The 26,259-nt window shown below is 44.6% G+C and overlaps 1 protein-coding gene across 8 annotated transcripts in view; it reads right to left on the bottom strand.

The window, feature by feature from the left end:
- The window catches only part of LOC137375621 (myotilin-like), a 132,552-nt gene that overhangs the window by 8,417 nt on the left and 97,876 nt on the right, over window positions 1–26,259 (bottom strand). For all 8 annotated transcript variants that reach the window (XM_068043005.1, XM_068043003.1, XM_068043002.1 and 5 more), the window contains 3 exons: window positions 10,209–10,264; window positions 5,050–5,185; window positions 4,004–4,211 (listed from right to left, as the gene is read on the bottom strand). In XM_068043005.1, the coding sequence (XP_067899106.1) occupies window positions 4,004–4,211; window positions 5,050–5,185; window positions 10,209–10,264 (400 nt within the window). The remainder of the gene's footprint in view (window positions 1–4,003; window positions 4,212–5,049; window positions 5,186–10,208; window positions 10,265–26,259) is intronic.

A 26,259-nucleotide genomic window follows, 5' to 3' on the forward strand; every position in this document is an offset into this window, starting at 1 on the left:
ACATGGCCAGGCCATCTCAAGTGCCGCTGGCTCAGTAGGGTGTATATGCTGGTGATGTTGGCCGCCTCGAGGACTTCAGTGTTGGAGATACGGTCCTGCCACCTAATGCCAAGTATTCTCCGGAGACAGCGAAGATGGGATGAATTGAGACGTCGCTGTTGGCTGACATACATTGTCCAGGCCTCGCTGCCATAGAGCAAGGTACTGAGGACACAGGCTTGATACACTCGGACTTTTGTGTGCCGTGTCAGTGCGCCATTTTCCCACACTCTCTTGGCCAGTCTGGACATAGCAGTGGAAGCCTTTCCCATGTGTTTGTTGATTTCTGCATCGAGAGACAGGTTACTGGTGATAGTTGAGCCTAGGTAGGTGAACTCTTGAACCACTTCCAGAGCGTGGTCGCCGATATTGATGGATGCAGCATTTCTGACGTCCTGTCCCATGATGTTCGTTTTCTTGAGGCTGATGGTTAGGCCAAATTTGTTGTAGGCAGCCGCAATCCTGTTGATGAGTCTCTGCAGACACTCTTCAGTGAGAGATGTTAATGCAGCATCGTCAGCAAAGAGGAGTTCCCTGATGAGGACTTTCCGTACTTTGGTCTTCGCTCTTGGACGGGCAAGGTTGAACAACCTGTCACCTGATCTTGTGTGGAGGAAAATTCCGTCTTCTGAAGACTTGAACGCATGTGAGAGCAGCAGGGAGAAGAAAATCCCAAACAGTGTAGCTGCAAGAACACAGCCCTGTTTCACGCCACTCAGGATAGGAAAGGGGTCTGATGAGGCGCCGCTATGCTGAATTGTGCCTTTCATATTGTCATGGAATGAGGTGATGATACTTAGTAGCTTTGGTGGACATCCGATCTTTTCTAGTAGTCTGAAGAGACCACGTCTGCTGATGAGGTCAAAGGCTTTGGTGAGATCAATGAAAGCAATGTAGAGGGGCATCTGTTGTTCGTGGCATTTCTCCTGTAGCTGGCGAAGGGAAAAGAGCACGTCAAAGGTGGATCTCTCTGCTTGAAAGCCACACTGTGCCTCAGGGTAGACATGCTCAGCCAGATTCTGGAGCCTGTTTAAAGCGACTCGAGCGAAGACTTTCCCCACTATGCTGAGCAGGGAGATTCCACGGTAGTTGTTGCAGTCACCGCGGTCACCCTTGTTCTTATAGAGGGTGATGATATTGGCATTACACATGTCCTGTGGTACTGCTCCCTCGTCCCAGCATAGGCAAAGCAGTTCGTAGAGTGTTGAAAGTACAGCAGGCTTGGCACTCTTGATTATTTCAGGGGTAATGCCGTCCTTCTCCGGGGCTTTTCCGCTGGCTAGAGAGTCAATGGCATTGCTGAGTTCCGATTTTGTTGGCTGTACGTCCAGCTCATGTACGACTGGCAGAGACTGGGCTGCATTGAGGGTGATCTCAGTGACAACGTTTTCCCTGGAGTACAGTTCTAGGTAGTGCTCCACTCAGCGGTCCATTTGCTTGCGTTGGTCAGTGATTGTGTCCCCTGATTTAGATTTGAGGGGGGCGATCTTCCTGATGGTTGGCCCAAAAGCTCTCTTAATGCCATCATACATTCCTCTGATGTTTCCGGTCTTGGAGGCCAGCTGAATATGACTGCATAGGTGTTGCCACTAGTCATTTGCGCAGTGCCTGGCTGTTTTAAGTGCTACGGATGTTAACTCGCTGGGGTCTTTCTTGTAGTTCAACAGTGCAATGCGCTTAGCGGCTCTGACAGGTTCCAGCTCTTCAAAGTGAGATTGAAACCAGTCTGCATTCTGCTTCACACGTTTGCCATAGGTGGTCATTGCTGAGTCATAGATGGCGTCTCTGATGTGGGCCTACTTGGTCTCTGCATTCCCTGTAGGAGTGTTTTCAAGGGCTTTTTCAAGTGAATTTAGAAACTTATGTAACAGCCGTGGATAAGAAATTCTGCTAGTGTTGATGCACGGGCAGCCCTTCTGCTTGGAGTGGTGCAGCTTCTTTGGTTTGAGTCTAACCTTGCACACCAGAGAGTGGTCGGTGTCACAGTATGCACTGTGGAAGCTGCGTGTGATTTGAACGCTGTTTAAAGAGGCTCGACCTTGTGACGATGATGTCCAGCTGGTGCCAACAACGTGATCTTGGGTGCCTCCATGAAACCTGGTGACAGGGTTTAGTATGAAAGAACGAGTTGGTGATGCAGAGGTTGTGATAGGTACACAACTCAAGCAGTCTCTGCCCGTTCTCATTCATCCTTCCAATGCCATAGCATCCAAGGCAGGAGGGCCATGAGTCATGGTTGGCCCCAACCCTGGCATTAAAGTCCCCCAGCAGGAACAGATCTTCGGTACTGGGGATGCTACAAATGATATTATGGAGTTTCTCATAGAACTGGCCTTTAGCTTCAGGTGGGGAGCAGAATGTTGGAGCATAGATGCTGAGTAGGTGTACTGGACCAGAGGCAGTGAGCAGTCGGATGGACAGTATGCGTTCCGAACCATTTGAAGGTGGCTCCATCATGCTGAGCAAAGTGTTTCTGATGGCGAAGCCCACTCCATGCTGTCTTGGTTTATTTATTTTATTTAGAGATACAGCACTGAAACAGGCCCTTCGGCCCACCGAGTCTGTGCCGACCAACAACCACCCATTTATACTAACCCTACAGTAATCCCATATTCCCTATCACCTCCCTACACTAGGGGCAATTTACAACGGCCAATTTACCTATCACCTGCAAAGTCTTTTGGATGTGGGAGGAAACCAGAGCACCCGGCGAAAACCCACGCAGACACAGGGAGAACTTGCAAACTCCGCACAGGCACTACCCAGAATCGAACCCGGGTCCCTGGAGCTGTGAGGCTGCGGTGCTAACCACTGCGCCACTGTGCCTCCCATTCAGAATCCCTACCCTGCCAGAAGAAGGTGTAGTCTTGGTCTCTAAGAGATCCGCTCACAGGGAGGTGTGTCTCCTGAAGTGCTGCAATGTCCACATTGAGTCTACTGAGCTCGTTGTTAATGATGGCGGTCTTCCGAGAATCGTTGATTTGTGTAAGGTCTTCCGACAGGCCAGGACACATAGTTCTGACGTTCCAGCTTGCAAAACAAAGGGCTGGTACCGTCTTTCCTTTTTTTGTTGTGCTGTTTGCAGTCCACTTGTCGGGAAATGACCCTGAGCTCCAAGCACCCATTGAAGCAGGTGGACTGTGGCGGGACAGAACCTTATTGACCGGGGGCTGCCTGGTTTGAGGCGGGAGCTGTCCAGTGAGATGCGATGACCTCTACCACCGACAAAGGTAATCCGTGGTGCCCAATCTCTATGCCAATCGAGTTGGACTTATAACCCGTAACTGCTGCCTTCCGTGTTGTTTTGGTCGCTGTAAGGCGACTATGGAGTGACCTCTCCATGGCGCATGCCTGGGCGGATGTATGGAGGTTGTGAGTTGCCCAAGCGTCAAAACCCCCTTCTCGACCTTCCTGGTGGGGTCCAAAGGAGTGCAGAGCACGACGTTTGGCACCGGTATGGCTGCAAGAACTGCCGGAAACATGACCGACTTCGGGGTTCCTCTCCGGATTTTCTGTTAGGGTTTACTCCCTTAACCTTGGACTCTCCCGAGATGCCCACTAGACAATGGGGTTGTTAGGGCCCCTGCTCAGGGATACTAGCAAACAAATAATTATCAATTTGTTTGAAATTCCTCTCTTCGTTTCAGTGAAGGTATTAATCCATTTTGCTGAAATAATGGAATGAGGAATTTCAGACTGATGCATTAAAATTTCTATGATGTTCTCCCAAAGTGTTATTTCAGGGTTTGGATATTAAATGATTTTTTTAGCCTCATCCACATACATAGGCTATAAATAGGTATTTTTCCTATTGTAAAGAATGCTTTAATGAATGTACATTAAGACCCTGAAATTACACTTTGGGAAATTGTCAAACTAGTCAATATTCTCTTTAGAGGATTACCCAAGCCTGATTGTATGAAATCAATTTTGTGCAATTCAAGTAATTAAAGAATATTCTTACTTTCTACTTCAAGGTTTACTGTGAACTTGCACTGGCCAGCGCGATTGATGGCTACACATTCATAATTCCCACCATCACTTGCTGTAACTGCATCAATGATGAGTGAGTGTACACCTTTTCCTGACACAAGCATCTTATGACCAATATCTTGTTGAACAGGCTGGCCATTTAAGTACCACATAAGTTCTGGAGGTGGCAGTCCACTGACCTGTAGATGCAACAATAAATTTGTTAATTAGGATTATGAAATATGTAAGCATGCTTTACAAAGATTTTGGTACTGTAATGCAATAATCAGCAGTGTGACTGACAGGCTGCACTGGTGCTAAAGAGCTTTTATTACTGTTGCAAGCCTTGATAGAATATCTAACACTCGGAATAATGAGTGTGAAGTTTTCAGTTTTTGACCTACAATAAAATGAAGAAGCAAGGATCTTACGGGAACTGACATGTAATTTTTGTTTTGTATTGACAGCAGAAGATAGACTGCAAATAAACTTTAAATTAAAACACGTAATACTGGAAACATTCAGCAGGTCAGGCAGCATCTATGGAGAGAACTGACACATAGCATGTTAATCTGTAATATCCTTCGATTCTGATGAAGGATTTACACCTAAACATCAACTTGTCTGTTCTCTCTGCAGATGCTGCCTGACCTGCTGAGTGTTACCAGCATATTCTAATTTTGTTCAGATTTCCAGCATCTGCAATTTTTGTTTTCTGTTTAAACTCCAAATTATGTTTCAAAAGATATAATTTTTTAAAACTGAAATATCGTTCCAGCCTGGGGCTGGAACAAAAGAACACAACTTCACGGAGTTAGATTTAAAAGTGGAAGATTGGGGCCACTATTAATCAGTTGTTTAAGTACTGGCAAACAATGCTACAATTATCAATTCTAGATTTTACAAACTGACTGCACAAATTTGCAACAGAAACACAGGTTTAATTACCTGTTTTCTCTACTGGTTTGCAGAAACAAAGATCGTTTTGCTGTAATTTTTACACGGGGAATGGAAGATTTTTAATTTGGGATTATATACCTTGCAATCGATTCTGCAGAGCCCATACTGTTGAATTAGAATATTCTCATCTGGTTTCTGCAAAAAGCGAGGAGGATACAGCTTCTCTTGGATTAATGCGTTCTCATTTTCAAACTCTCTGGAGCCAAGCCTTTGTCTATGGAAAGATTAGATTCTTTGCATTATGGCTACTATACTTAAAAATAGCTCTTTGCTGCTCTTTTGCAAGCTTTGCTGCATATCTGGATTATCCCATGCATTTAAATGGAATTGGGCATCTCAGAAAAACCTGTTGTACGTTTATAAAGAAATAAAAAAATCTTGCATTTATATAGCGCCTTTCACAAATCACCGGACATCTCAAAGCACTTCACAGTCAATGAAGTGCTTTTTTCGAAATGTAGGCATTGTTATAATGTAGGAAACATTGCAGCCATGATACGCACTGTAAACTCCCACAAACAGCAATGTGATAATGATCAGATAATCTGTTCCTGTGATGTTGATTGAGGGATAAATATTGGCCAGACACTGGGGATAACCACCACAGCAGAAGGTGGAATTTGAACTTAATTAATAAATCTGGAATTAAAAAGCTAGTCTAATGATGGCCATGAAACCATTGTCGATTGTTGTAAAAATCCATCTGGTTCACTAATGTCCTTTAGGGAAGGAAATCTGCTGTCCTTACCTGGTCTGGCCTACATGTGACTCCAGACCTACAGCAATGTGGTTAACTCTTACATGCCCTCTGAAATGGCCTAGCAAGCCACTCAGTTGTAACTAACCGCTACAAAGTCTATAAAAAGGAATGAAACCGGACGGACGACCCGGCATCGACCTAGGCACCGAAAATGACAACGGCAAACCCAGCCCTGTCGACCCTGCAAAGTCCTCCTTACTAACATCTGGGGGCTTGTGCCAAAGTTGGGAGAGCTGTCCCACAGACTAGTCAAGCAACAGCCTGACATAGTCATACTCACGGAATCATACCTTACAGACAATGTCCCAGACACTGCCATCACCATCCCCGGGTATGTCCTGTCCCACCGGCAGGACAGACCCACCAGAGGTGGTGGCACAGTGGTATACAGTAGGGAGGGAGTTGCCCTGGGAGTCCTCAACATCGACTCCGGACCCCATAAAGTCTCATGGCATCAGGTCAAACATGGGCAAGGTAACCTCCTACTGATTACCACCTACCGCCCTCCCTCAGCTGACGTCTCAGTACTCCTCCATGTTGAACACCACTTGGAGGAAGCACTGAGGGTGGCAAGGGCACAAAATGTACTCTGGGTGGGGGACTTCAATGTCCATCACCAAGAGTGGCTTGGTAGCACCACAACTGACCGAACTGGCTGAGTCCTAAAGGACATAGCTGCTAGACTGGGTCTGCGGCAGGTGGTGGGGGAACCAACACGAGGGAAAAACATACTTGACCTCGTCCTCACCAATCTGCCTGCTGCAGATGCTTCTGTCCATGACAGTATTGGTAGGAGTGACCACCACACAGTACTTGTGGAGACTAAGTCCCGCCTTCACATTGAGGATACCGTCCATCGTGTTGTGTGGCACTATCACGGTGCTAAATGGAATAGATTTCGAACAGATCTAGCAATGCAAAACTGGGCATCCATGAGGCGCTGTGGGCCATCAGCAGCAGCAGAACTGTACTAATCCACAATCTGTAACCTCATGGCCCGGCATATCCCCCACTCGACCATTACCATCAAGCCAGGAGACCAACCCTGGTTCAATGAAGAGCGCAGGAGGGCATGCCAGGAGCAGCACCAGGCATACCTCAAAATGAGGTGTCAACCTGGATGAAGCTACAACCCAGGACTACTTGCATGCCAAATTGCGTAAGCAGCGTGCGATAGACAGAGCTAAGCGATCCCATAACCAATGGATCAGATCTAAGCTCTGCAGTCCTGCCACATCCAGCCGTGAATGGTGGTGGACAATTAAACAACCAACTGGAGGAGGTGGCTCCACAAATATCCCCATCCTCAATGATGAGGGAGCCCAGCACATCATTGCGAAAGATAAGGCTGAAGCATTTGCAACAATCTTCAGCCAGAAGTGCCGAGTTGATGATCCATCTCGGCCTCCTCCTGAAGTCCCCAGCATCACAGATGCCAGACTTCAGCCAATTTGATTCACTCCGCTTGATATCAAGAAACGACTGAAGGCACTGGATACTGCAAAAGCTATGAGCCCTGACAATATTCTGGCAATAGTACTGAAGACCTGTGCTCCAGAACTTGCCGCGCACCTTGCCAAGCTGTTCGAGTACAGCTACAACACTGGCATCTACCCTGCAATGTGGAAAATTGCCCAGGTATGTCCTGTACACAAAAAGCAGGACAAGTCCAACCAGGCCAATTACTGCCCCATCAGCCTACTCTCAATCATCAGTAAAGTGATGGAAGGTGTCATCAACAGTGCCATCAAGTGGCACTTGCTTAGCAATAATCTGCTCAGTGACGCTCAGTTTGGGTTCTGCCAGGGCCACTCAGCTCCTGACCTCAAAACAGCCTTGGTTCAGACAGGGACAAAAGAGCTGAACTCAGGAGGTGAGGTGAGAGTGACTGCCCTTGACATCAAGGCAGCATTTGACTGAGTATGGCGTCAAGGATCCCTAGCAAAACTGAGATCAATGGGAATCAGGGGGAAAACCCTCCACTGGCTGGAGTCATACCTAGCGCAAAGGAAGATGGTTGTGGTTGTTGGAGGTCAATCATCTGAGCTCCAGGACATCACTGCAGGAGTTCCTCAGGGTAGGCCCAACCATCTTCAGCTGCTTCATCAATGACCTTCCTTCAATCGTAAGGTCAGAAGTGGGGATGTTCGCTGATGATTGCACAATGTTCAGCACCATTTGTGACTCCTCAGATACTGAAGCAGTTCGTGTAGAAATGCAGCAAGACCTGGACAATATCCAGACCTGGGCTGATAAGTGGCAAGTAACATTCGCGCCACACAAGTGCCAGGCAATGACCATCTCCAACAAGAGAGAATCTAACCATCTCCCCTTGACATTCAACAGCATTACCATCGCTGAATCCCCCACTATCAACATCCTAGGGGCTACCATTGACCAGAAACTGAACTGGAGTAGCCATATAAATACTTTGGCTACAAGAATAGGTCAAAGGCTAGGAATCTTGAGGCGAGTAACTCACCTCCTGACTCCCCAAATCCTGTCCACCATCTACAAGGCACAAGTCAGGAGTGTGATGGAATACTCTCCACTTGCCTGGATGGCTGCAGCTCCAACAACACTCAAGAAGCTCAACACCATCCAAGACAAAGCAGCCCGCTTGATTGGCACACCATCCACAAACACTCCCTCCCTCCACCTCCGACGCACAGTGGCAGCAGTGTGTACCATCTACAAGATGCACTGCAGCAATGCACCAAGGATTGTAACTACTGGTACGAGAATACTTCATACCATTCTGCATGCTGCAGATTGTATCCATGTGGCCATATTTGTGTGAAGGAATCCAGCCATCATCAGGGGTAATAACGTTAAAAGAGTTATTTTCCTATGAATTAGGGATTAAAATATTAAAAGCTGGAAGGTTAAAGTGTAACATGCCTCTGTCGTCAAGGACTCTTAACACCCTGTGGTCAAGGATGCAGCATAATTGCCTCTTCCTAGAACACAATGGCAGGTTCTGAAAAACAGGAACTTGCTCTAAAAAGTCATGAACATCATCACCTCAGTAAGGCACTGATAATACAGGTTTCATAAGTAATCATTGTAAGTTACTACAATTTAACAATCGACAACATGATTTTCTATGGCTGGGCCTAAATCACCTGTCAATTGAATTCAGGAAACTGAGTTTAATCTTAAAACCCAATTGGGTGACTAGGAAGTTTACCACCATTTGCAAGTTCCAGCATCCTGCTGGCTCTAAGGATATGTTGACCAACATCTCTACTCACAGCTTCCTGCTGACTCAGCCTTTTCTTAGAAATTAAACAATCTGGATCTTAACTAGAAATTAACAGTTATAAAGCCTTATTTGGGAAATAGAGGGGGGGGGCGAACCTACTTGCAAAGAGGTAACACGCCCATATGTAAAAAAAAGTTATGTAGCTAAAAACAGTAAAAACCTTGGAGCCACACAGTGGATCTTTAGATTCATTGGATTCAGTCCAGCGTTTCTCATGGTAAAGGTACAGCTACTGTGGTGCAGTGACGATAGTTCGCCCCATAATTGGGATAGAGGTGTATCACTAAACTCGGTAGCTTTCTACTTGGGGATTTAGGCTAAATGTTACTTTACATGTTGATGGATATCTTAAATATTTTACTGTAACAATATTTCGACTTAATAATTGGATTCTCTACTAGAAACCAGATTATACTTTCCTTTCCTAGAACTATTAACGTTGCAATTGATGCTTCCACAAAATGTGAATTGCATGTTTGGTTCTTTAATAAAATTTTAATTTCGAAATTATATTGTCTCATATAGTCTTCTGTATCACAAACTCGAGAACCCATCCCCATACACTCCTCAGTGGGGAGGAGAGATGCCCAGACCCTTACAATATCCAGGTTGTTATTTTTCTATGTTTCTATGTTATAATCTGGCTAAATCTTGTTAAAAAGGCTACCTGGAGGATGGTAATATTCTCACTGGTTCCTTTTCCTTTGGGGAGAGTTAGATCAATACTTCAGACCCGTTCAAGTGTCAGTGACATCTGTCTTTCTCAACCTTAAGTGAGAGTGATCATCTGGGCAGTAAGCCTGATCAGCGATGGTCCCAAAAAGGGGCTAGGATTATAAATCCATTTCATTTGTGTATCCAGTTCTGATTCAACTTTCCCAAACATCATGTTCCATTTCTTGTATCCTTATGCATAAACTTTTACCCACATGAATTATCTGCTACACAAGTTCCACACAAGGAAATGTTCCAGACTCTAACCAGCAGTTCTACCGCATAAAATAAGGTAACCAGAGTACCTAGGAACAACCAGTAAACAAACAAGTAGCTCGTAGAATTATTGACTCCATAGAATTCACCCCTTCCTGCTCAATTTCCCTTTGATTCTACAAAAAATATGGACTGCAAAAGTTGATGGCCCTGTGCCAAGTTTCAGTTTAATCAATAACAATGTAAAATAAAATTCCCAATCAGAAAAGATTGTGGCTTTACCTTTCTGCTGGTGATTGGTATGCCTGCCATCTATGGCTATCTGAAGTGTTTTCTTGCTGAAATAAAAACAATTAAATAACTTTATGAGACTTAATTTGCATCTTTTCTTCATACTGTAAGCAGAATTTAGAAAATAGTTCTACAACAGAAGAAAACTTTAAACCATTTCCCTACCTTACAACAGTGACTACACTTCAAACAGTGCCTCATTGGCTGTAAAGCACTTACGGACATCCTGCGGTCGTGAAAGATGCTATATAAATGTAAGTTATTTTTTTCTTTTTATTGATATTCATCAGATAAAAGATTGCGAATTAAGCGCTTATAAACTTTGAATAGTACCATAGAATCATAGAATTGTTATAGCACAAAAGGAGGCCATTCAGCCCATCGAACCCTTGCCGTCTCTCTACAAGAGCAATTTAGCTAGTCCCTGTCACTCGCCCTGCCCTTGTCGCCCTGCAATCTTTTTCCCCTGCAGGTTCTTATTCAATTCTCTTTTGAAAGCCACGCCACGATTGAATCTACCTCCACCACGCTTTCAGGCAGTGCATCCCGGATCACTCGCTGTGTGAAACAGTTTTTCCTCAAGTTGCGTTTGATTCTTTTGCCAATAACCTTAAATCGGTGTCCTCTGGTTCCACCAATGGGAAAAATGTCTCCTCTGTCTGAACCTCTCATGATTTTGAACACCTCTATCAAATCTCCTCTCAACCTTCTCTTCTCTCAAGAGAACAACCCTAGTTTCTCCAATCTATTCACATAATTAGGAACAGAGGAAATAGCAGCAGGAGTAGGCCATCTGGCTCCTTGAGCCTGCACCACCATTCAACCAGATCATGGCTGATCTTCCACCTCAATGCCATTTTCTCGCACTATCTCCATATCCCTTTATATCTTTACTATCTAGAAATCTATCAATCTTTGTCTTGAATATACTCAATGACTGAGCCTCCACAGCCCTCTGGGGTAGAGAATTCCAAAGATTCAACACCCTCTGAGTAAAGAAATTCCTTCTCATCTCAGTCCTAAATGTCCTCTGGTTCTAGACCCCCAGCCAGGGGGAAACATCTTTCCTGCATCAACCCTGTCGAGTCCTATAAGAATTTTGTATGCTTCAAGGAGATTACCTCTCATTTTTCTAAACTCTAGAGAATACAGACCCAGTCTCCTCAATCTCTCCTCATACAACAATCCCGCCATCCCAGGAATTGAAGTTCCGCCATCCCAGGAACCTTTCTTTTAAATGTTGTCTGCACCCTTTGTAAAGCCTTCATATCCTTCCTAAAGCCAGTGCTCAAAATTGGACACATATTCCAAGTGAGGCCGAACCAATGTTTTATGAAGGTTCATCATAACTTCCTTGTTTTTGTATTCTATGCCTCAATTTATAAAGCCACAATCCTGTTTGACTTTTTAACCACTTTCTCAACCTGTCCTGCTACCTTCAATGATTTGTGGACCTATACTCCCAGGTCTCTCTGTTCTTGCACCCCCGATTGAATGGCACCCTTTATTTTATATTGCCTCTCCTCTTTCTTCCAACAAAATTGTATCACTTTGCACTTCTCTGCATTAAATTTCATTTACCATGTATCCACCATTCCACCAGCCTGTCCATGTCTTCTTGAAGTCTATCACTATCTTCCTCACAGTTCACTATACTTCCAAGTTTTGTGTCCTCTGCAATTTTAACTATAACGAGATGCTCCTGTTAAGTATTAAAATACTATGGAATCCTTTTCCATGAAATAGTTTGATGGGTAACAAGTTACATAAGGCTGAGATGGTTTTTGGGTGCTGTATAACACTCACACTACATTTAAAGCCCACTGTGTGGATTTGAGGTGGTTGGTGCAATTTTATTTTCGAAGAGTGATAGTATTTTTTTGCTTGCTTTAGTTTGAATTATGCCCTTAACTCTCTGTGCTGGCTATTAAATTCACTGTTAAAGAAAGTCACAAATGATCTTGTGAACTTAAAAACCCAAGTTTTTCAGTAGCAGAGCAACTAACTGCATCTGCCATTAGTCAGACTTGCCCATGCATCATTCAGCTCAAAAAAACTTTTCTCACAAGGTTGCTGAAAGTGTGAGCTGATAACAGCACAGTGAGGGAAACAGGGCATCTGGAACCTGAGTTAACAGGGCAACCAACAGGGTATCTCCTTAACCAATGAGAGTTACAGATTTCAAAATAAACAGCAGAAGGACTGAGAAGTGAGTGCTTTAAAAAGGGTTAATTCAATGAATCAAGTACAGATAGAGAAAAAGGGGTTGAAAGATTGGATTAAGAAAGGGAGAGAGAGAAATAAAAAAGACAGAAAGGAAAATGATGCATTTTTGACTGTTTTAAAATCTCACTGAAAAATTTAAAACCTGAAGGAATGAGACTCCACATTTGTAATGGTTGAGTTTCAGTGCCAGAGAGGTCAATGGGCAGTAATTAACAACTATCATGTCATAATAAAGGTATTTACACTACTAATTATAAATCTTAAATATCTGTGGCAGGTTTAGTTCACATCTGGGGCTGAATTTAGTGAGCCTGCTGTGGGTCCCCACGGCGGACCTGGAAATGGGCGCTGCTCCTCCTAGTTACATAGGCGGCCGCCCCATGCAATCACGTGGCAGGTGGTCATTTTGCATAATGGGAGCCATCCAATCATGCAGCAGAGGTGGGATGTAAGGTGCCAAATATGGAGTCAGATGACTCTGGAACAGGTGCTGGCGCTATATTTAAAGCCCTGCCAGCCCTGCTTGCATTGCTTCCTTGCACTTATTTGATGCTAGCTCATCAAAGCTGAGACTGGTGTTGCAGTGACTCTGCTCCCACCCCCCCCGCCCCACCGATGCAGACCCCACAGGATGGCAGAGGCAAGATACACAGTGGCCCCACGGTTTAGTGATGCCTCCCTCCAGATTCTCCTCCAGGCTTCAAGGCAAAGGGGAGAGGTTCTCTTCCCCAATGATGGCAAGAAGACTGACTAAGCAAGTCTGGATGGAGATCGCTAAGGAGGTCAGCAGTTGTGCGATCACCTGCCGGAAGTGGGTTCATTGCAGCACCCCATGGAAATGCATACAGTGCCACAACAGGGTTCTGCCATGGTGAGGCAGACAGAAAAATGCTGTTCCAGCAAAGCTACCAGCACAGCAGCATAACTTTGACAGCAACTTTTGAATATTCACATTTAACTGCACATCTGCTCCTTGCCTGAAGTTACTGTAACATTTATACATAAAAAAAATCTGAGTGACATTAGTCACATTGGGCTGAATTTTCTGTCAGGTGTCAGAGCCCCAATGTCGGGCCCATAAGGGGGTCTATAGCCTGTCCATGCTGTCAATCTGCCCGTCAGAACAACCTCCCGGGAGCTGGCCTCCCAGGTGACGGATGCCAGGGCTGCCACTTGCGTCTACTTTCCTACTGATGAGGACAGTCAGAATGGGTGGGGTCCTCCGAGTTACTGGTCTGGCTGGACTCCCCCAGATACAGGGAATCATATATTGCGCACATGTGGCAACCTGTCTTCATCAATCAAAAGGAATGCCACTCCATTAACGCTCATCTGCTACGTAACCACTAAAAGATTATCATACATGTGTATGCATAACCCAGATAACCCTGGAAGCTACCATGATGCTTACATTTTGCACCAGTCAAGTCTCCTACAGTTATTTGCACCTCCCAGCAGAGTCAGCAGTTGGCTTGTTGGAGACAAGGGCCATGCTGTACAGACGTGACACCTGTGAGGAGCTCCACCACTGATGCACAGGAAAGGGACATCAGAAGCCAATAAGCACAAGAGTGGTCACTGAATAAGCTATCAGGGTGCTGAAGATGTGATTCAGGTGCCTGGACAGATCTAAGGGTGCTCTTCAGCATGCATTAACAAGGGTGTCCAGAATGATAGTGGTCTGCTGTGCCTTGCACAACGTATCACTGCAGAGAGGAATGGAACTGCAGGAGGAGGAAGGTGATAACCACTCTGCATCTTTGGAGGAGGAGGAGGAGGAGGAAGAAGAGGACCGCAGGAGGAAGAGCCTGATGGCATCAGGGTATGTGCAGCTATTCATTTAGCTGCCAGGAATACCTGAGATGGACTCATTCAGGCACCCTCCTGCTAATCTGAGGCAGTGCAGCCATCTGGCACAACAATTCTGAACTCAATAAATCACCTGCCAGCTCCCAGCACAAGTATTCCCACAGTCAACAATCCATCCCTCTCACTGACACCCATTGCTCATCTCTTATTCTGGTCATACCATTTTCCTCAAGACCACTTGGCAGGCGACAGGCAACACGGAGATGACTGAACAATGGAGCTTTGAAATAAAATTTATGGTGCATAAATATTGCAATACTATACAGTCTTTATCGTTTTCTATTATGGTGCAACCCCGGTGGCATCAGCAGAGCTAGAAGCAGGCTGCTCTAATCTCTCTCCAATAGTGTACACTACCTCTAGAAATGCTGCTAGATCCTAACACATTTTCTGCTGCTGCTCCAGAATAATCCTCTGTGGGGATGACCCCTGGGGCTCAGTATCTGCATTCAGCTGAATGGAGCTTGGAGGATCCTCTGCCCTCTGATGGGGACTCTTCACTGCTGTCTCTGTCTCCAACACCTGCTCCTGCTCACTTGTGGTATGTGGCTCATCATGTGATATCCCAGTCACTTGCCCTCGAGACCCCATTGAGGTGTGTTTTTCTGAGCTGGTGGAATGTATCAGTCGTGTGACAGTGCTTCCTCAGAGTGCATGACCTCCTCTGAGGAGTCATCATCCTCCTCTGGCACCAGCTCCTGCGTGATACTTGCTGTGACAGGCCTAATTGTACAGATCATCACTTCTCATTGCCTGCTGACATCAAGTCAACATGAGTGGGTGTTGAATGTCATGTGGCTGTGTGATATCTAATTTTATCCAGGTACCTTGGAGATCCACATCTCTCCATTGCCAATGGCCATGCAAACTGAGGCTCTGCTGATCTCCAGTGTGTCCTCCTCCACAGTGGTCTGGAGGGCATGCCCCAATTATCTGCCTCTCCCTGGTGTTCTGCTATTTCTTCTGCAAGGAGAGAAAGAAAAGTTATGAGCGTGAGATATGGAATTTGTTGAGAGGATGGAATGACAACACTTGTGGAAGGTGACCATGAGGGAAGAGTGTGAGATGGCAATATGATGAGAGTGCATGTCAGTGGTGGCTGGTCAGATGGGGGTATGAGGAGGTGCTTCTGCAAGGTATGTTGGTCTGAGGAGTGCTGTGCAGAAAGCTGGGGAGGTCAGAGTGAGGGAGTTGGCACTTGAACGTGGAATGCCACTTACCTTTCCTGCTGTGATGAGGTCATTGAACGTCTTCCTCACTGGGAGCATTTCTGCCGCTGATCTCCTCGGCCACTTCCAGTCATGCCTGCTTGGTTTCTGAGGCAGGCTTCTTCCTCCCGTCTGCTGGGAACAAAATGTCTCTACAGACCATTATAGCCTACAGCATGATGTCCAGGGATGGCTCAAAGAGCCATGGGGCAGCCTTCCCTCATTGAGACTCCATCACTCGGGTTGTCATCCCTCACTTGCCAGTTGTAGAATGGTTCCATTCTGTCCCTGCTGGGGTCCCTTTAAATACCAAGGCTGCAAAAGTCAGGTTTGGGTCGTGATCACGCCAGCACACTCTAATTGGTCGCGAAACCTGGAGTGAGATGGTAATACCGTAGCTCAGTTAAAGAGCCGTTGAAAACCCACTCCTCGAACTTGCTGGTTCCTGACCCGCTGCTGGCCTTCCCCACCGCGAATGGTCTGAACGTTAAAATTCACCACATGTCACGAACAGAGTAAACATTATGGCAGTGACTCAGAAGAAGCTGGGGAGAATTCCAAAAAGAAGCTGCACAACTTAAAGTAAGAGCACAAAGGCACGCAAGTATAACTGTAAATTAGCAGCAAAGGATGTACCAAAAAAAAATAATAGCAGTTAAGATGAACTCTTACTGAGAAATGTAATAAGGATGCAAATATAACGATACATGGCTGGGTTATGTAAATTATACATGCCACAACAAGGAAAATAATATACTGTTGAAAGAATTTTGAGCAGCACTGTGCCTCAATCCCCACTGCTCTCATGTTTAAGAAGATATAAAATAGGAGCAGGAGTAGGCCATTCGGCCGCTCGAGCCTGCTTCACCATTCAATAAGATCAGGGCTGATCTTCGATCTCAACTCGACTTTCCCACCTGATCCCCGTATCCCTTAAGAGTCCAAAAATCTATGGACCTCAACTTTGAATATACTCAAACACTGAGCATCTCCAGCCCTCTGGCTAAAGAACTCCAAAGATTCATAACCCTCTGCGTGAAGAAATTTCTCCTCATCTCAGTCCTAAGTGATCAATTCCTGATCTTGAAACACTGCCCCCCAGTTCTAAACTCTCCAGAGGGAACAGCCTCTCAAAATCTTGTATGTTTCAGTGCAATCACCTCTCATTATAGACCAATTCTATTCAATCTCTCCTAATACCCTCTCATCCCAGAAATGAATCTAGTGAACCTTCATTGAGCCCCATCTAAGGCAAATATATCCTTCCTTATTTAAGGAGACCAACAATGTACATAGTACTCCAGGTGTGGTCTCACCAAAGCTCTGTACAATTGCAGTGAAACTTCCTTACTCTGTATCCAACCATTTGCAAAAAAGGCCAACATACCATTTGCCTTCCTAATTGCTTGCTGTACCTGCATATTAACTTTGTGTTTCCTGTACAAGGATACCCAAATCTCTGAACACCAACATTTAATAGTTTGTCACCATTTAAAAAATATTCTGTTGCTGTATTCTTCCTACCAAAGTGAATAACCTCACTTTCTCCACGTTATACTCCATCTGCCACCGTGACCAGTGGTGTTCCACAAGGATCTGTTCTGGGACCTCTGCTCTTTGTGATTTTTATAAATGACTTGGATGAGGAAGTGGAAGGCTGGGTTAGCAAGTTTGCCGATGACACGAAGGTTGCTGGAGTTGTGGATAGTGTGGAAGGCTGTTGTAGGTTGCAACGGGACATTGACAGGATGCAGAGCTGGGCTGAGAAGTGGCAGATGGAGTTCAACCTGGAAAAGTGTGAAATGATTCATTTTGGAAGGTCGAATTTGAATGCGGAATACAGGCTTAAAGACAAGATTCTTGGTAGTGTGGAGGAACAGAGGGATCTTGGGGTCCATGTCCATAGATCGCTCAAAGTTGCCACCCAAGTTGATAGGGTTGTTAAGAAGGCGTATGGTGTGCTGGCTTTCATTAACAGGGGGATTGAGTTTAAGAGCCGCGAGGTTATGCTGCAGCTCTATAAGGCCCTGGTTCGACCACACTTGGAATATTGTGTTCAGTTCTGGTCGCCTCATTATAGGAAGGATCTGGAAGCTTTAGAGAGGGTGCAGAGGAGATATACCAGGATGCTGCCTGGACTGGAGGGCATGTCCTACGAAGAAAGATTGAGGGAGCTAGGGCTTTTCTCATTAGAGCGAAGAAGGATGAGAGGTGACTTGATAGAGGGGTACAAGATGATGAGAGGCATAGATAGAGTGGATAGTCAGAGACTTTTTCCCAGGGTGGAAAGGGCTATCACCAAGGGGCATAATTTTAAGGTGATTGGAGGAAGGTTTCGGGGAGATGTCAGAGGTAGGTTCTTTACACAGAGAGTGGTGGGTGCGTGGAATGCGCTGCCAGCGGTGGTAGTAGAAGCAGATACATTCGGGGCATTTAAGCGACTCTTGGATAGGTACATGGATGATAGTAGAATGAAGGGTAGGTAGTTAGTTTGATCTTAGAGTAGGTTAAAGGTTCGTCACAACATCGTGGGCCGAAGGGCCTGTACTGTGCTGTACTGTTCTATGTTCTTGCCTGCTCACTTAACCTGTATCCCTTTGCAGCCTCTTTTCCTCTTCCTCACAGCTGAAGTTCCCATCTAGCTTTCTATCATCAGCAAACTTGGTCCCTTCATCTAAGTCATTAACAGACTATAAATAACTGAGGCCCCAGCACTGATCCTTGCGGCACCTCAATTAATCAGCCAACCAACCTGAAAATGACCCCTTTATTCCTACTCTCTGTTTTCTGTCCTTTAACCGATCCTCTATCCATGCTAATATATTACCCCAACCCTATGAACCTTTATCATGTGAAGCAACCTTTAGTGTGACACCTTATCAAATCAAAATCTGAATACACCATATTCACTGGCTCCCCATTATCTACCATGATAGCTACATCCTCAAAATAAATTTCCTTTTCATAAAACCATATTGACTCTGCGTAATCATCATGATTTTCTAAGTCCCCTGTTGCCATTTCCTTGATAATGGATTCCAGCATTTTTCTGACAACTGATATCAGGCTATCCATCCTGTGGTTTCCTTTTTTCCCTCTTCCTCCTTCCTTGAATGGCAGTGTACAGTTGCAAAAGCTAAACAGAGAACAGGTGATTAGGACCCTCCAGTTTCACTGGCTTCTCGTCTGCCAAGTTCATGCTAAGCCCTGCCCACAAGATGAAATTGTACAGTGTGCAACACATGGCTACAATCTTTGCCACTTTATTGGACTATATTTAGGAACCTCCCCTTTTCAAGCACATGGCATGAGCTTTCAGCAACCCAGTGGACCTTTCCTCTGCTGCATTGTTTGTGATGTGGAATGGTGTCATCAAGAATGGAACCAGGTGAGAACAGTCCCATCCAGTTGGATGACAGTGGAGAGGCATTGGTGGGGGATGGTGTGCACAACTGTGTCAAAGGCTGCAGCAGGTCAAGAAGGACGAGGAGGGAAAGTTTACCTTTGTCACAGTCACATAGGAAGCCATTTAAGGGTCCTCCCGGGCTGAGAATCATGCAAGAACCATAAAACAGTTCACATCAGGTTATTAAGGCCTTTCATCCAACAAGATTTTTCAGTCTAAGCGAACTGAAGCAGTCTAAGCTGGAAAAGGTTCATAAATCCAGGAAATGTCCGATTATCTTGTCTTGAATGAGGGCGAAGCTGTGCAAATCAACTCCTCTCTGTTTTGGCAAAGGTTTTGATGGAGTGTTGGAGTGTGAATAGTGGCTTAACTCACGTTGTCATGCAGGCCCCCACCTGCCAAGAATGAGGCATATTAATTTTGCCACATGGTCATTAAATATCAAATTGTTGCTGGGAAAAATAGAAGGCCTATTTCAAGGGCTGCCAGACTGAGAGACAGGATTAATTTCCACTTGGAGAGGCAGGGATTAATCAAGGATAGTCAGCATGGCTTTGTCAGGGGGAGATCATGTCTAACAAATTTGATTAAATTTTTCGAGGCAGTAACGAGATGTGTAGATGAGGGTAAAGCAGTTGATGTAGTCTAAATGGACTTCAGTAAGGTTTTTGATAAGGTCCTGCATGGGAGATTGGTTAAGAAGGTAAGAGCCATGGGATCCAGGGCAATTTGGCAAATTGGATCCAAAATTGGCTTAGTGGCAGGAGGCAAAGGGTGATGGTCGAGGGTTGTTTTTGCGAGTGGAAGCCTGTGACCAGTGGTGTACTGCAGGGAGCAGTGCTGGGACCCTTGCTGTTTGTAGTGTACATTAATGATTTAGATGTGAATATAAGAGGTATGATCAGTAAGTTCGCAGATGACATGAAAATTGGTAGTGTTGTAAATAGTGAGGAGGAAAGCCTTAGATTACAGGACGATATAGATGGGCTGGTAAGATGGGCAGAGTAGTGGCAAATGGAATTTAATCCTGAGAAGTGTGAGATGATTCATTTTGGGAGGACTAACAAGGCAAGGGAATATACAATGGATGGTAGGACCCTAGGAAGTACAGAGAGTCAGAGGGACCTTGGTGTACTTGTCCATAGATCACTGAAGGTAGCAGTACAGGTAGATAAGGTGGTTAGGAAGGCATGTGGGATACGTGCCTTTATTAGCCGAGGCATAGAATACAAGAGCAGAGAGGTTATGATGGAGCTGTATAAAATGCTAGTTGGACCACAGCTGGAGTACTGTGTACAGTTCTGGTCACCACACCATAGGAAGGATCTGATTGCACTGGAGAGGGTGCAGAGGAGATTCATCAAGATGTTGCCTGGGCTGGAGCATTTCAGCTATGAAGAGAGACTGGATAGGCTAGGGTTGTTTTCCTTAGGGCAGAGAAGGCTGAGGGGGGCCCTGATTGAGGTATAAAAAATTATGAGGGGCAGTGATAGGATAGATAGGAAGAAACTATTTCCCTTAGCGGAGGGGTCAATAACCAGGGGGCATAGATTTAAGGTAAGGGGCAGGAGGTTTAGAGGGGATTTGAGGAAAATTCTAGATGAGCACTTGAAACACCACAGCATACAAGACCATGGGTCAAGTGCTGGAAAATGGATTAGAATAGATAGGTGCTTGATGGCCGGCACAGACACGATGGGCCGAAGGGCCTGTTTCTGTGCTGTATAACTCTATGACTGGCTGGAAAGACATCTTTGCATATTGACAGATGGTACTTGAAAACTTGAAAGGACAAAGGGACTATTCTCTGCTCCGATTTAACCCACAATGGACCTTTGATCACCAGGTCTTGTGTGTAGAGGAAACATTCCAGGGTTTGCTAGGACAAGACAATCCACAAGGGACAGGACTGATTAGGCCAGCTGGTCACATGACTGACTGGCTGTTGCAGGTTTTTTGAACTCACCACAGAGAATTTGAACTCAGAAAGCTCTTTGCTCCTGGACTGAGAACATCTCTCTCCTGTCTGCTCCCATCTCTTTCTCACCAGCTTCAGAATCCATTGGAGACACATGAACCCCAAGAGAAAGAAAAGCCTCCTATAGTGAACAAGCTTTAAGGAGAATACTGCGCTCCAATGAAAAACAAGATCAACCTACAAAAAGACTCTACAGTGAGCTTGAAGAATTGTAACAAATTCTTCAGATATTGCCTCAAACCTTTCCACTTTATCTTTTCTTCTGCTCTTTTCTGTCCCGACCTGCATGTGTGTATCGTGTATGCATGCTAGCGTGGACGCGTCGTGTATCTGTAGGCATTAACTGAATTAGAGTTTAAATTTAAGTTTTAATAAATGTCACCTTTCTTCTTTAAACCTAAGAAAGCCTGTTTGTGCTCATTTCTTTGCCTTATAATTGGTAAGTAGTGAATAAGGATTCACCAAGGGGGAGCTCAAAACATGGTGTGTTTAAAAATTAAACCCTGTTACAGTAAGACCAGGTGAAGGCTGAGAGGGACCCCTAGATACCTTTATCACCTGGTTGTAACGACGTCATAAATTACCTTGGACTTTTGCGCTGGAAAACCTATTCTCACTAAATTGGTGACCACCCATCTTTCCTTCCTGGCTCCCATGTTAGTTGATATTGTTACCTATTCTCTCTTCTCGGGTGCTGTCCGCCTCAATGTCAAATCTGCCATCATCACCCCTCTCCTCGAAAAAATTAACACTTGACTTTTCTATCCTTGCAAATTACCACTCCATTGCCAACTTCCCTTTCGTCTCCAAAGTTCTTCAACATGATGCAGCATCCCAAATTTGTGCTATCTTTCCCAGGACTCCATGTTAAAATCCCTCCACAATCCCTCCAATCAGGTTTCTGACCCTGCCACAGTACCAAAACGGCTCTTATCACAAATGGCATCCTATGTGACTATGACAGGACTGGATGAGATGCATCCAAGGATACTGAGAGCAGTAAGGGTGGAAATTGTGGAGGCACTGGCCATAATTTTCCAATACTCCTTAGATACGGGTTGGTGCCAGAGGTCTGGAGAACTGCAAATGCTACACCGTTGTTTAAAAAAGGGTGTAAGGATAAACCCAGCAACTACAGGCCAATCAGTTTAACCTTGGTGGTGGGAAAGCTTTTAGAAATGATAATTTGGGACAAAATTAACAGTTACTTGGACAAATGTGGATTCAATAAGGAATGCCAGCATGGATTTGTTAAGGGCAGATTGTGTTTAACTAACTCGCTTGAGTTTTTTGATAGCGTTGATAAAGGTAACGCAGTTGATATGGTGTACATGGACTTCCAAATGGCATTTGATAAAGTGTCACATAACAGGTTTGTCAGCAAAGTTAGAGCCCATGAAATAAAAGAGACAGTAGCAGCATGGATACAAAATTGGCTAAGTGACGGGAAACTGAGAGTAGTGGTGAACGGTTGTTTTTCAGACTGGAGGAAGGTATATAGTTGGGTTCCCCAGGGGGCAGCGCTAGGACTTCTGCAGTTCTTGATATAAATTAATGACATAGACTTGGGTGTACCGGGTACAATTTAAAAATTTATGGATGACACAAAACTTGGAAGTATTGTGAACTGTGAGGAGGATAGTGATAAACTTCAAGAGGCTGGTGAAATGGGTGGACAAGTGTCAGATGAAATTTAATGCAGAACAGTGTGAAATGATACATTTTGGTAGGAAAAACAAGGAGAGGCAATATAAATTAATGGTACAATTCTAAAGGGGATGCAGGGACAAAATGACCTGGGGGTATCTGTGCACAAATCATTGAAGGTTGCAGGGCAGGTTGAGAAAGCGGTTAATAAAGCATATGGGATCCTGGGATTTATAAATAGGGGCATAGAGTACAAGAACAAGGAAGTTATGATAAACCTGTATAAAACACTGGTTTGGCCTCAACTGGTGTATTGTGTACAGTTCTGGGTACCACATTTTAGGAAGGATGTTAAGGCATTAGAGAGGTTGCAGAAAAGATTCATGAGCATGGTTCCAGACATGAGGAACTTCAGTTACATGGATAGGTTGGAGAAGCTGGCCCTGTTCTACTGGGAGAAGAGAAGGTTAAGAGGAGATTTGATAGAGGTGTTCAAAATCATGAGGGGTCAGGCCAGAGTAGAAAGAAACTGTTCCCATTGGCCAAAGGATCCAGAATCAGAGGACACCGACTTAAGGTGATTGGCAAAAGAACCAGAGGCAACATGAGGAAAAGGTTTTATACACAGTGAGTGATTAGGATCACTCTGCTCTGCCTGAGACTGTGGTGGAGGCAGATTCAATCGAGGCCTTCAAAAGAGAATTGAACAATTATCTGAAGAGCAAAAATTTGCAGGGCTACGGGGAAAGGCTGGGGAGTGGGACCAGCTAAGTTGGTCTTGCAGAGAGCCTGCATGAACATCATGGGCCGAATGACCTCCTTCTGTGCTGTAACCATTCTATGATTCTATGACCACACCATCCTCCTCCAGTGCCTCTTCACCATCATCCAACTTGGTGGGACTACACACACCTGGTTCTATTCTTAATTATTTAATCGTAGACAGAGAATCACTTGCAATGGCTTCTCTTCCTGCTCCCACACTGTTCCCTCTGGTGCCCTCAAGGATCTATCTTGGCCCTCTCCTATTTCTCACCTACATTCTGTCCGTTGGTGACATAATCTGAAAGCATAGCGTTAGTTTTCACATTATGCTGATGTCATGATCCTGTTTTTTGGGGGGGAAATATGTGGTTTGTCTTTAAGGCTGTAAGAGATCAGTACTTCTTTAAGGCAGCAAGCCTCAGAAGTTACCAAGTGAAAGTGCATCTTGGTTGCCCTGGATACAACCATACAGAGAGGGAGAACAAGCCAGCTTCAGGAGTTACCGGAAAGTGCATCTTGGTTGCCCTGGATACAACCATTCAGAGATAGAGAACAGGAATTAACTGAAAAAAAAAACTGGCTTTGCAGAGAGAGTTGAGAGACAGTTTGAGACACAGACTGTTCTGCCAGCATGTACTGAAGGAAATAGGAGAGCTCTCTAAGTCTATTTAATCCTATTTATTTTTTACCTCTCAAAATTCTAAAAGTTAAGCCAGATTGATTCTTTTGAAAGTGGTTGCGAATTGTTGATCTGCTGTGGTCATCGCTGGAAAGAAGAGCTTGAAGCTTCAAATATTGAACTGAATTACCGAATGGCCTATCGTTGAAGAACTGATTTCCTTTCCTCATCGGACCCTGGAAGATTGTGAGTGGACTTTGAATCAGAGGACTATTTGTCAGGAAGTGTAAATCTGCAAGGACTTTACTGTTATTTCTATTTTTAGATATTGGTTTATCTTAGTAGTGTTTACATTTTTTTTAGTTTTGCTAATAAACAGTTAATTTGTTAATATCTAAAGATACCTGGTTTGGTTCACCTCTTTCGGGGGTTATTAGATTGTTCAATTCGGCTGTGGCTTTCTGTGATTTGGGAAAGCTTAAAGCTATATGTTATCGACCTGTGGAGTGACGGGACTGAATTGACAGTGTGTTGCTCCCACCGCAATCAGAATCATATACTTTGATTGGGGGCTTTGTCTTGAGCGGTCATGTCATAACACTGATGACACTCAGCTCTACCTCACCACCATTTCTCTCAACTCCTCCACTGTGTCTAAATTGTCAGACTGCTTGTGCAACATCTAGTACTGCATGCACAGTAATTTCCTCCAACTAAATATTGGGAAGACGGAAGCCTTTGTCTTTGGTCTCCGCTACAAACTCTGTTCCCTAGCTACCCACTCCATCCCTCTACCTGGCCACTGTATGAGGCTGACCCAGACTGTTTGCAACCTTGGTGTCATCCTTTACCCCAAGAGGAGCTTCTGACCACATATCTGTATTATCAACAAGACCGCATATTTCCAACTCAGTAACATCCCTGACTCAGCCCCTGCCCGGTTCATCTGCTCCTGAAACCTTCATTCATGCCTTTGTTATCTCTAGACGTGACTATTCCAAAGCACTCCTGGCTGGACTCCCACTTTCTATCCTTTGTAAACTTGAGGTCATCCAAAACTCTGCTGCCTGAGTCCTAACTTGCACCAAGTCTTGTTCATCTGTCACCCCTGTGCTCGTGGACCTACATTGGCTCCAGGTCAAGCAGCAACTTGATTTTAAAATTCTCATCCTTGTTTTCAAATCCCTCCATGGCCTCGCCCCTCCTCTTCTCTGTAATCTCCTCTAGTCCTACAACCCTTCGAGGAACCTATGGTCCCCCAATTCTGGCCTCTTGAGCATCCCTGATTTTAATCGCTCCACCATTGGTAGCTGTGCCCTAATCTCTCAAATTCCCTCGCTAAAACTCTCCACCTCTCTATCTCTCTCCCCTTCTTAAGATGTTCCTTAAAATCTACTTCTTTGACCAAGCTTTTGGTCATCTACCCTAAAATCTCCTTATGTGGCTCGGTGTCAAATTTTATTTGATACTGTTCCCGTGTGGCGCCTTAGGATGTTTTACTAAGTTAAAAGCACTATATAAATACAAGTTGTTGTTGAAAACGGAGCTAATGATATAGATGTGGCATTCCAGTAGTATAAGTTTACAACAAATTCCCTCCTATAATCTAAGGCAGGCCCAAAGTTTGTAATCGTTACCTAGCAAATAAAATTTGATTTTATAAAGGCACAAAACTCTTATCCTGTTCTGAACTTTAAATATGAGAGATAAACACTGCGTTATCACTAAGTTAGCCTATTCAGCAGCCTCTGACTGAAACTCATCTGTTGCTGAATTTTGAGTGAGATAGTGTTGCTGATGCTCAAATTACCACAAACATATGGATCATATTGTACCAGTCCCTCTATGGCCAGCTGAAAGCACCAATGGAAGAGGAAATGAAATAGCAATCTTTTGCTTGACCTCAAATAAAATATTCTTCTGTTCTGGGAAGCTGTTTGCTTGTTGTATCATGACAAAAGGAATTAACTTCAGACCTTGGTGCATAATAGGTGATTCAAGCTAACAGGATTTTAAAATACAGAGTTAATTCAGCAAGGGAAATGTAATTACCCTGAACAGGTTCTATTAGATTAAGTGGGACAAATTTTGCAGAAAAACAGAAATGACTTTGTCATTTCTGCATTCTGCTATAATGGAATACTGACACAGAACTTCACTTGGTCTGATAACCAGGAGCAGAACTGAATCCTTTATTAGTCCTCCCACAGTAGCCTAATATTCATGTTATTTTTGTTTAACAGGAATAAATTGTGTACATAGTGTTCTCACTGTTCTACAACAACAGCAATTATCACTTTTGAACTGGCATCCCACAGCATATC

The sequence above is a fragment of the Heterodontus francisci genome, chromosome 12, assembly GCF_036365525.1.
Source record: "Heterodontus francisci isolate sHetFra1 chromosome 12, sHetFra1.hap1, whole genome shotgun sequence".
In the NCBI taxonomy this organism is placed as follows: domain Eukaryota; kingdom Metazoa; phylum Chordata; class Chondrichthyes; order Heterodontiformes; family Heterodontidae; genus Heterodontus; species Heterodontus francisci.